Raw genomic sequence first — 10,964 nt, forward strand, 5'->3', positions numbered from 1 at the left:
TTCATGAATTAACAAAAAATCACACTTGACTCAGTAGATACAGAAAAAGCAACTGATAAAATTCAAAATTTCCATAAGAGACTCTTAATGACAGAGAACAAACTGAGGGTTGATGGAGGGAGGTGGGGGGGGGGGAGATGAGCTAAATGGGCGATGGGTATTAAGGAGCACACTTGTTATGATGAGCACTGGGTGACCTATGTAAATGATGAATCACTAAATTAAATAAAAATAAAATTCAATACTTACTTATGACTGAGGGGGCAAATACCTCAAAAAACTAAGAATAAATGGGAACATCCTCACTTTATAAAAATTATATACCAAAACCCCAGAGCACCCACAATACTTAATGCAGAAATACAGATTAATTCTCTTTAATATAAAAAACAAGGAAAGAGATATCTATTGACAATAAAGTTTGGGGGTTCTGGCCAACAACTTACACGGGGTAAAAAAAAAAAAAATTAGAGTTTAAAGGGCTGAGACCAAACTGTCAACCATCTGTGGGTAACAAAAACTGTAAAAGAGTCAAAAATTTCAACTATTAAGTTCAGAAAGTTGCCAGAAACACAATCGATTTACAAAAATCAATTGCAAATTAGATGTTCATTTCCTCCCTACAACTCCAATGGCTTCCCATCACACACAGAACAAAATATAACAGAATTCACCCACTACTTCAGAGGCCCTTTCCTGTCCGTGGCTGGTGCCTCTTAGCTTCCGCCCTCTCCCCGAGTCCCCCTCCCCTCCACTGCTACTTAACAATTTGTTTTTACTTCAAGGCCTTTGCAGTGGCTATTTCACCCTGGGGTGGGAGGTGGGGCGTGGCATGACCGGTTCTCATAAAGCCACCCTTTTTGGTGTACCTACTTCATCCTCACACTTTCTTAAATTCTCTTTATAGATTTCATTCACAATGACCCAGAAGGTTGCCCCTAAATCCCCATCATGGACATCAGAGGCTGGCGCACAGTAGGTGCCTGGTACACAGCTGGTGACTGGCCCACTGAAGGCCCGCCTTCCACACAGCCTCTTGAGCTGCACCCCACAGGTAGCTGAAGGAGCTAAAAGAACCCTCACCTCTCCGCAGGAGCCGAGTGAGGCCCCATCCTGGGCCCCCAGCCACGGCCAGGCGATGCAGTCGTCCCAGCTGGGCTTCTGGATCCCTAACAGAGCCCAGCTCCATGGGGAAGCGAGAGTGCAGGGAGGGCATCTGTGGGCTCCGGCCTCCTCGCTCAGCTTCTGGGCAGGGATCACCTAGGGGTTTCTTATGAGGGAGGAGGAAGTAAACATAGGACCTCTTGGGGGCAATAAATACAAAGCTGGCTGGGAGTCCTGGAGGGCCTTGTGAGAAAGGGAGGAGACTCAGGAGAAGTCTGCTCTGTTGTTAGGTGTTTGAATGGGGAAAGTGGTCGGACAGGGAGAGCTAACGAGGGAGTCTGGGGGCTGGGCATTCTCTCTGGGGGAGGGGGTGTAAGGGCTCCAGGCACAGGACCTGAGCTCTGGAAAGGAGACTAGTGGTTTAGGAAAAGGGTCTGGTGAAGAGGGGCCTGAGGGGTTGGCCTGAGAAGGGGTAGGGTCTCCAAGCTACGCGAGGGTGTGGAAGGGAGGACAGTCAGGGCAGGGGCTAAGGCGCTGAGGCAGGCTCTGCCTGCTGGAAGAGAGTCTGAGGGTTGCGGACACGGACTGAGGTTGAGGGAAGCCTCTGGGCGCTGGAGTCTGTGGGCTATGGGTGGGGACCAAGAAAGGGGTCCTGAGGGCTGTGTCTGTGGACTGGGAGCCGGAGTCTGATAACCGGTAGGTTCTGTGGGCCACCAGGTGAGGAAAGGAGGGAGGAGTATGAGGGAAGGCGGAGGTCTGGCAGAGGGGTCTAGTCTGAGGTCCCAGTAAGCTCTAGGAAGATTCTGGAGTCTAGGCTCCAGCCCACGGCTCTTTGCACCTACCGTTGCGCTCCCACAGTGCTTACCACGTGACTGCCACGTGACCCAGGCACGCCGGCGCTGGTGTCGAAGCGGGAACCAGGGGCGCATGCGCTTCGGTGGCTTGCGCTTGCGCAGTAGCCCCCTCCTCGGAGAGACGCCCCACAGCCCTGACGTGATGCGGAAGAAGAGAAAGTGATACCAGCCCCGGAGCTATCGGCTGTGCAGTACATGTTACCCGCTTCTTCCGCCTGCCTCAGGACTTGTTTGAGGTGGTGGGCCTTGCTAATCCCTGTCCTTGGCTGTCTTTTTTCCACGCTTCTCAACATCACGGGCCCCACGTGTCCTGGACACCACTCCCTGGAAATCTTCTGAGACTCTTCCATCCACTGGGTCCCACACTTGTTGTATCTCCCCAAAACTGCATTTCCTCCCCGATCACCATCTCAGAGCCGCCCCCCCCCCCTTCAAGGGAGGGCTCTGGGCCTCGCCCTTCAGTGTCTCCCTCCCATCCAGCCTCTCAGCCGGAGGGCTCATCCACTCAGCTTCCAGATTGTCCTTCTCACCAGCCCCCTCCTCCGTTTTTATCGTCCTGCCATGCTCCAGCGGCCTGCGGCGATTCCTTATTCTAGCTTCCCTTGGGCTCCCAACCCGTCTCTCCGCTCTGGTAAACTCACTACGAAGTAGCCAGGGGACTTTTACTAAAGCCAAACCTGACTTTGTCCCTCCCTTGCTTGAAACCCTCCTGACTCCCCAGGGCCCTTGGGACAAAGTCCAGCCCATGAAGCCTGGCAACATATGGCATTATCTGGCCTGCCTACCTTTCCATCCCTGTCTTCCCACTCCCTAGTCTGTTTCACACTCTTCTGTCTATGCATACACTTGCCTTTGAATGCTCTTCTCAGTATTCCCTTGGTTATCCTTATGAATTTTCTGGGAAGCCCTCTTGATCACCCGGTGTCTCCCCTGATCCCCCAGGCTGTCGCTGTCTGAAGATGGGTCTCTCTACCCCTACTGGACCAAGGTCTGTGAGTCAGGGCCTGCAGTTGTCTTTGTCACTGCTGTGTGCCCAGCAGTGTTCACCTCAGAGCATAGCTCAGAAGGAGCCTCAGTAAATGCTTATTAAATAAAAAAGTGGTTTGCCTCTTCCCTCTGTCCCTCCCAGCCTCTTGGCTTCAGTAGCTCAGTGTCTGCTCATCCTCTGGGCATCCACTGGAGTTAAGAAAGTTCCCCGGTGAGTCATTGACTGGCTGAGTAGAGCTGATCCCAGGCCCAGTGCAGGATAGGCCGCCCCAGGGTTGGAGGGAGGCGTGTTAGTTTTTGATCAATGTCCTTGCTATGCTCTGTGATCAGCTACTGGTCTCTCTTGAGCTGCAGAGCTGCTAGCTTGCACTGACTGAGGTCAAAAATAACCCTTCCCCAAGGAGGCAGCTTCAGTGCAGGGCAATAGCTCAGGATCTTTTTTTGTTTTTTAAGATTTATTTATGTATTTGACAGAGATCACAAGTAGGCAGAGAGACAGGCAGAGGGGAAGTGGGGGGAAGCAGGCTTCCTGCTGAGCAGAGAGCCCGATTCGGGGCTTGATCCCAGGACCCTGGGACCATGACCTGAGCCAAAGGCAGAGGCTTTAACCCACTGAGCCACCCAGGCATCCCTAGCTCAGGATCTTTATTAACCACATGACTCCTGGGGATGCTAATGGGGTACTCTCAGGCCCCGACCCAGCACTCTCCTCTGAAGTTCTTGGCTGAGCAGCTTCTGTTCCCTGCGGGCACCCTGCAGCACGCTCCGGTTCTCCTGGGCCCTCCGGATCAGATAGGGGATCACCTCCTCCAGGGAACCATAAGGGATGGACTTATACACCGCATAGCCCGCCTGCCCTGCAGGGAGATTGGTGGCAGGGTATGAACTCACGTTTGGGGAGAGGCCCCACCTGGAACAGAGGCTCTCATCTCTGAGAACGTGACAGACTAGGTGAGTTGGACAAAATTCCCGATGAAAAAAACTTAAAATCCTGCAGTAAACATTTAGAAAATGTCCCTAAAGTTATCAAAATACTGCCAAAAGAGTAAGGAATTTAGTAATCCAAGGATTAAGAGAAAATGAGAACCCAGAAAGGGAAGGACGCAAGGAAACACTTCCATCCTGAAGGCAAAATGTGATGACTTCATAGAGTTGAGGGGGTACAGAAATTGAGGCCCAGAGCCTGACCAGGGTGACTTGTAAAGGAGCATTTCCTCAAGTTAAGCTGTATCCTCAGTGTCAGAGTTAACCAGAAATCAACACTCCCACCTTCCCCCACTCTCAGGGAATGGTAACCTTGACCATAAGTAGAGCAAAGAAAACAAAAACCCATCTCTGAGAGATCGAGGCCATGGATTAGCCTCACATATTTGTAGCTCAAACTTGCATCATGGAGATGCTTCTGGAAACCTCAAGCTCTGAATATAAGGTAAAGTGGTTCTGTACCCCTTAGCACCTGGCAGAAGAAAACATAAATCTTCTGGTCTCAGACCCCAGGGAGATACAATCAAGATAACTAAGCACATAGGAAACAAGACACCATGATCAAAAACCAACAAAAGCAAGAGACAGCAGGCTTAGAGACAGGCAAGCAAGGCCTTCAGAAATGGGAGCAACAGATCTATCAGGAAGAGTCTGGTGGCTGGACCAGCTGCAGACTCTGGAGGGGAGCCTGGGCAGGCGCTGGTTGGGAGTGAGAGAAGGGATCTGGCTAGGAGGGGATGAGACCGAGGGCTAGGTGGGGCATGGTGTTGGGAAATGGGGAGAATGGGCCATCCACATACCCAGTGCCAAGGAGACGTGGTCACACATCCCTAGAAGTTGTCCAAAACAGACAGGCCCGTCCAGAGGGATGCCCAGCTCCCACATGCTATAGGGAAGGCCACATCATCAATCCACACAGTGGCTGGATCCAGAGCTGACAGCTTTATGCACTCATAAGCCTGTTCCAGTTATTAAAATCTTGAAGTACTTCCAAACTCAGTGATAAATAACCACTACTCTCAGGCCCGTGAAAGCTCCCCGGTGAATCCCAGTTTCTTCCCTGTAACCCGCAGACCTCCCTCTGCCCCACTAAATAAGGAGCAATGCCTTGTTTAGCTGGGGCCTACACGGGGTTAAATATTTTAATAGCCTCCCCTGCATCCCTGTGAACCTACTGGCCCCTCATTGTCCCTAACCCTATTCCATGTCCACCATCCTCTGCCTGTCCTTGGCATGTGAGCAAGGGAGAGGAATCGAGGGGTCCTCCTTGTGGGGACCCATTTCCCATCCCTCTACATACCGCTTGGTTGCCTGGTGAACAGATTCTTCATTGTGGGAAGCCACCATGAGGTGGCACATGGGGCCACGGTGGGACACATGGGTCAGCATCAGCTCCAGACAGCGGCTGTAACTGAATGGAGATGCTCGGTTCAGCTTATGGCTCCTGGTAGTTAAAGGTCAGGCCCCGGGGAATCAGGATTCCTCTCCTTGGGAGTTGGGGAGCTTAAGGGCAAGTACTCTGGGGTCAGAGGGTACCCCCATTTCCCCTGCACCAGGTGCAGGGGATAGCCCTTCTCTGAGCCTGTTTCCTCTCTTGTAACGATTCATGTTCACCTCTCAGCCCTGTTGAGGATGGAGTAAGATGGGGGTGTCATAAAGCCCTTGGCTTGGTGGCCATCTCAGAGCAAAGGGCAACATCCCATTCATGAGAGGACGTTTACCTAAGGCCATTCACAGCAGCGTTGACCACAGAACATGAGCAGCAGTAGCATAACGGTCAGCGGGGCCCGGCTCAAAGGAATGACGGCGCACAAAGGCTCGTGGAGCGCTGGGCACCGAAGAAGGGTGAGGGCACTCTGGGGCTCTGATACAGAAAGGCAAACTGACTGGCAAATGCTTTCCCAGCTTGTTGTCGGCCGAGTGCCACCCTAAGGACAAGGTGTGGTACATCCATACAGTGGGATCTTATTTTAGACATAAGAGGGAATGAAGTACTGATTAATGCGACGATGTGGTTGAACCCTGAAAACGTTACAGTGAGTGGAACAGGCCAGACACCAAAGGCCATACGTTATGACCGTACATATGACTCCACTGGTACAAAATATCCAGGAGAGGCAAATCCATAGGGACGCAAAATGGATTAGAAACTTCCAGGTCCTGCGGGAAAGCAAATAGGGAGTGACTGCTGATGGACATGGTGATGAAATGTTCTGGAATTAGTGGTGATGATTGCAAAACCTTGTGAATATGTTAAAATCCCTTGAATGTTACACTTTGAAATGGTGAATTTTATGGTATGTGAATTATAACTTAGTAAGAAATAATCAGATGTGATTAAGCCTATGGGGCACAACCGTATGTAGGAGCTGTCATGGGCCTCTGGTGTGAGCCTAGCTTCCAGCCATGGCTTGGCCCCTTGCCCTGTGAGCTTGGGTTAGTCCCTGCGGCTCTACAAACCTCTCCTGAATCCAGCAGGAAATGGAGGTAGATTTTTTTTTTTTTATTTGACAGACAGAGATCACAGGTAGGCAGAGAGGCAGGCAGAAAGAGAGGGGGAAGCAGGCTCCCTGTTGAGCAGAGAGCCCGATGCAGGGCTCTATCCCAGGACCCTGAGATCATGACCTGAGCCGAAGGCAGAGGCCTAACCCACTGAGCCACCCAGGCGCCCCTGGAGGTAGATTTTTAAGCTCTACGAGGACTGGGCCTGGGGACCACCTTAGTTGGGAATGGGACCAGGACCAGTGTCTAGCCCAGGTCCTGACCTAAATCAGGTGATCAGAAAATATGTGGTAAAGGAACAGTTTCCTCCTTCCCAGGGTCATGGGATGGGGACCCAAGGAACTCATCCATGTTTTGCTCCCAGCACAGGGTGATTTGAGGTGGGTAAGAATGCAGGTTCTAGAGTCAGTCTGCTCAGTTCAGAACTTGGTCCTGCCACTTACTAGCTATGTGGCCTTGGGAAAGTGATTCTACCTCTTCTCGCCTGGGTTCCATCCTCCGTGAGATGGGTGTTGTGGGGGGGTTCTGATAATAGTACCTACCACTTGGGGGTTGTTTATGTATTCAACAGATGTGTTCTGAGCACCTGTCATGTAGCAGGCACAATTCTAAACACTGGATGCTCAACAATAAATAAATCAGAAAACCCTGCCCTCCTGGGCCCACACTCTCAAGGGAGAGACAGACAATGTGCCATTGAATACGAAAGTGTATAGAATCTCAGATGCTGGTAGGTGCTAAGGAGGGAAAGCAAATTCAGGAAGGGGGTAGGTGTGGGAGTTCTCATTTTTGATAGGGAGGGCAGGGAAGGCTCCCTAAGGAGGTCCCAAAAAGTAGAGACCCAAGGAGGTGAGGGATTGAAGCAAGCAGCTGTCTGGAGGGAGAATGTTCTAAACAGTGGGAAGAGGAAGTGCAAAGGCCCTGGGGATCATCAAGGAGGCCAGTGTGGAGGAACAGAGTGGGCAGAAGAGAAGTTGAGGTGACAAGACCAGGTCATGCGGGGCCTGGGGGCTGCTGTAAGGATTTGGGGGTTATTGAGGTGTAGTGGGAGCAATGGGAGGGTTCTGAACTGAGGAGGGAACGGGATTTGACTTAGGTATTAACAGGCGCCCTCTGGCTGCCTGTGGGGTACAGACTGGGGTGGTGGACAAAGGAAGGAGCAGGGAGCCCAAAGAGGAGGTGGGAAGAGAAGATGTCCTGGACCAGGGAGAGGAAGTCATATGGGGACATACAGAGGCTGCATCATGGACAGTGCGCTGGGATGAAAGATTATGATTTATCTCTGAGGCCTGTCTGGCCCAGCCTACCTCCGACTGGTAGCCTCATAGTCTGGCTGAGTGGGGTCTTCTGTCCCTTGGTGCCGAGCCACCTGTCTCTCCTTGTCCAGATATGCCCCTCGTACCAACTTGACTCCGAAGGCCAGGCCAGCCCTGTCAGCGGCCTCCGCAGCCTGCCTCAGCCGCTCGTGTGTGTCCTGGCGGGGCACCCCGGCAGCTTCGGGTCAAGGTCCCGGGACCCCAGCCCGCGGGCCCCCACCATGCACCACACACCTTCAGGTAGGCCTGGTAAGTGTTCCACACCCAGGGCCCGCCTTCCCCAGGGCTATTCCAGCGCCTGGCCAGGGCATCCACCAGCAGAGAGAGAGCCGGGTTCAAGAAGGTGTACTCAGCGTCCACCAGGAGCCTCACGTGCTGGGCCCGGGCGTGCTGCGGGTGGGAGGAACCGCGGTCAGGCCTTGGGGTGCCTGGCATGCGCGCGGTGGGGGGAGAGGCCACCGCCGGGGTTACCTGGACCACCCGGTGCAGGCGGCTCAGAGAGGCCTGGAGATGCCGGTTCTGCTCGGCACTGAGGCAGGAGACCTGGAGATCCTGGGGGAGCGGCAGAGGAGGTGAGAATGGTTCGGGTGACTGAATCCTTCCGGGGTCCGGGTCTCCCCTCCCTCACCACCCAGAAGGGAGACACGTTTAGAAATTGTTAGATGTAGGAAATGAAGCTGTATCACATAGATACTATCTTTTTTAAAGATTTTATTTATTGGGGTGCCTGGGTGGCTCAGTGGGTTAAAGCCTCTGCCTTCAGGTCAGGTCATGATCTCAGGGTCCTGGGATCGAGCCCCGCATCAGGCTCTCTGCTCAGCAGGGAGTCTGCTTCCCCCCTTCTCTCTCTGCCTGTCTCTCCGCCTACTTGTGATCTCTCTCTGTCAAATACATAAATAAAATCTTTAAAAAAAGAGAGACTTTTTTTTTTTTTTCCCAGAGGATTGTCTCCACCTGGCTGGGGCAGAGTCTTGGGAGTTCTGGGGGGTCAGGAATTAGTGAGACTTCCTACATACGATGGCCACCCTCAGAGAGGGCCTACTCGGTGCTGGTGCTATTTCGGGTACCTCACCAAATATTTAAATCACCCAATCTTCACTTCAGTCTGAGGTAGGGACTGACACAGGGGTTGGAAGGGCTGTCTCTGAAATGGGGATCAGGTTTGGGGAGACACTGAAGCCAGGGTGGGATCTGGTAGGTGTGAGGGGTCTGGAGGATGTCCAGGGGCTCAGGCGAAAGGCTGGGACTGGAGACAAAAATGAGCCTCATGAGTACCCAGTGGGGAAACTGAGGCTGCAGCATGGGTAAGAAGGCTCCATCAAGGGGAGTAAGGAGTGAGGAGGCGGGAGTCAGGACCTAGACTTGGGAACTGCCATATTGAGGAGACAGGCAGAGAAGAACCTAACAAGGATGGAGAATGAGCTAGCAGCAGAGACGGAAAAGGAAAACCAGGTTTTTGTATTAGGGATGCTAACGGCCGGGAGGGGGGATTGGAATAGTACATGGAAATAAAAAGAAATGAATGAACAAATTAGCCCGCTGGCCTAATCATAACTTCCAGTTGAATGACCAAATACTGATTACTTTCTTCTAGTTGGTAAAGAGCTAACTGTCTCACTCCCTCCTCCGAGAGCTCCCAGCCCCCAGGCCCTCGCCTAGGAGCCCCAGATAACCCACATATTCCGTCCATTCCATTCCAACCATCCCCCAAGGCTGCAGCCACATTTATTTCCGATTGTTCCAAGCCTGGGGAGTAGCAGTAGTTACACAGTAGGGACATCCCACTTGCAAGCAGGTGCCTGCTACATCCAAGTACAGAGAACTCTGCTCCCATCCCGCCCGCCCCCCCCCGCCACATTCCCCACCAACCATCCATTCTCTCCCAGCCTGAGATCCTTACCCGCCCGGAGTCCATGGCTTCTGCCAGCCTCTCGGGGCTCAGCTCCAAGGAAGCCCCTGGTTTTCTGATGCAGGAGGTTAGCTCCTTCTGGAATGGGGTGGTGGGTGGAGTGGTGAGGGGGAGCTGGTCGGTAGCCCTACCCTCCCGCCCCCATCTTGCCCGTCCCTTACACAGAGCCGAGCGCTGGTCAGCGCCGTCACCTTCAGCTGCATGAGGATGTTCCCAGTGGGGCCAGGGGTCTCCAGGAGGCCACGTGACAGGTCCACACACCGAAGCATAGCACTGAAGTTCCCTTCATACCAGGCCTCACTGCCCCAGCCAGCGGGCATTAGCTTTAGGAGCCCACCAATCCCCTTCCTGCCAGCCTCCCCGCCTCCCCCGGGCCTGGCACCTCCTCACCTCGTCTTGACAGCTGAGTCTGGCTCCTCTTCAGTGGGTACTGCCAGCAGGGGCCGGAGGCCTAGGGCCTGGAGCTGTTGGACGCAGCCCCTCACCTCGTCTGCTGTCTCACCAGCCACAAACTGCCCGTAGATAGATGCTCGGAGAAGGGCGCCCGAGAGCCGGGAGCCCAGGAGTCGCCGAGACCAGGCCTGCAGCTGGAGTAACAGAGAGCAACAGCTCAGAGCCCAGCCCGGGGTTGCCCGAGGATAGTCCCCAGGGTCCCTGCTCACCGCCAGGCCATGTGTGACCAGAGGGGGCCAGGCACACAGCCGCAGCACCAGCAAAGCTCGTGCCAGCTCTCCTGTGCCTTTGAGGTGAAAAGCCCCTCCATCAAAATTCAAGGGCTTCCAGCCCCCAGCGGAGGGTCCAGCTTGGGAACAGAGCACACGACAGGTCCGAAGCATCACAAATCCCTAGCCGCTTCTAGAGCAAGTAAAGGGGCTTTGGGGACAGGTCTACCGAGTGCCCCTTGCCCAGCCAGGGGCAGTGACTGATTAACGAGGCAGTAGCCAGGGCAAGGCGAATCTTTTAGGATCATAGGCTCCTTGGGGGGGCAGTTAATTATTTACTGATAGGGACAGAGTTCAGAATAACGGGGACAGGAATGGAAAGCCCCCAAAATAGCCCCCAACAACCCTCAGCAGAACAGCTCATGACTGTTAGATGCCCACCGTGTACCAGTGGGTACTAAGGAAGAGCAGGGGCTCGGAAATAAGGATCTCCGGGTTCAAGGCGATTTGGTTTTGTGATCTTGGGAAAGTTACTCAATCTCGTTTATTGCAATTACTACATCTTTGGATGGGAAAGATGGCAATGTTACTGAATCAATTTGAAACTGCACATAGCCTGTAACCCAGCTGTTCCAGGCTGAGCATA

The 10,964-nt window shown here is 53.3% G+C and overlaps 1 protein-coding gene across 1 annotated transcript; it reads right to left on the reverse strand.

The window, feature by feature from the left end:
- Positions 1-3,553: 3,553 nt before the first annotated feature.
- PRODH2 (proline dehydrogenase 2) lies at positions 3,554-10,573 on the reverse strand. The gene is made up of 10 exons (XM_045988789.1): positions 10,319-10,573; positions 10,047-10,243; positions 9,818-9,956; positions 9,648-9,734; positions 8,219-8,299; positions 7,982-8,137; positions 7,739-7,905; positions 5,230-5,340; positions 4,730-4,815; positions 3,554-3,802 (listed from the first exon to the last, which is right to left on the reverse strand). Exons 1-10 carry the CDS (start codon positions 10,490-10,492, stop codon positions 3,618-3,620), a joined length of 1,383 nt encoding a protein of 460 aa, XP_045844745.1. The 5' UTR covers positions 10,493-10,573; the 3' UTR covers positions 3,554-3,617.
- Positions 10,574-10,964: the final 391 nt, after the last annotated feature.

This window comes from Meles meles, chromosome 19 (genome assembly GCF_922984935.1).
Source record: "Meles meles chromosome 19, mMelMel3.1 paternal haplotype, whole genome shotgun sequence".
NCBI classification, from domain to species: domain Eukaryota; kingdom Metazoa; phylum Chordata; class Mammalia; order Carnivora; family Mustelidae; genus Meles; species Meles meles.

What these genes read in the sequence shown, in the direction of transcription:
- PRODH2 (XM_045988789.1), bottom strand. Translation starts at nt 10,492, where the DNA reads ATGCTTCGGACCTGTCGTGTGCTCTGTTCCCAAGCTGGACCCTCCGCT. An exon ending in GACTCAGCTGTCAAGACGAG is followed by an intron (nt 9,957 to 10,046) that starts GTGAGGAGGTGC and finishes TGGCTGGGGCAG; the next exon opens with TGAGGCCTGGTATGAAGGGA. An exon ending in CTTACCAGGCCTACCTGAAG is followed by an intron (nt 7,906 to 7,981) that starts GTGTGTGGTGCA and finishes GTGCCCCGCCAG; the next exon opens with GACACACACGAGCGGCTGAG.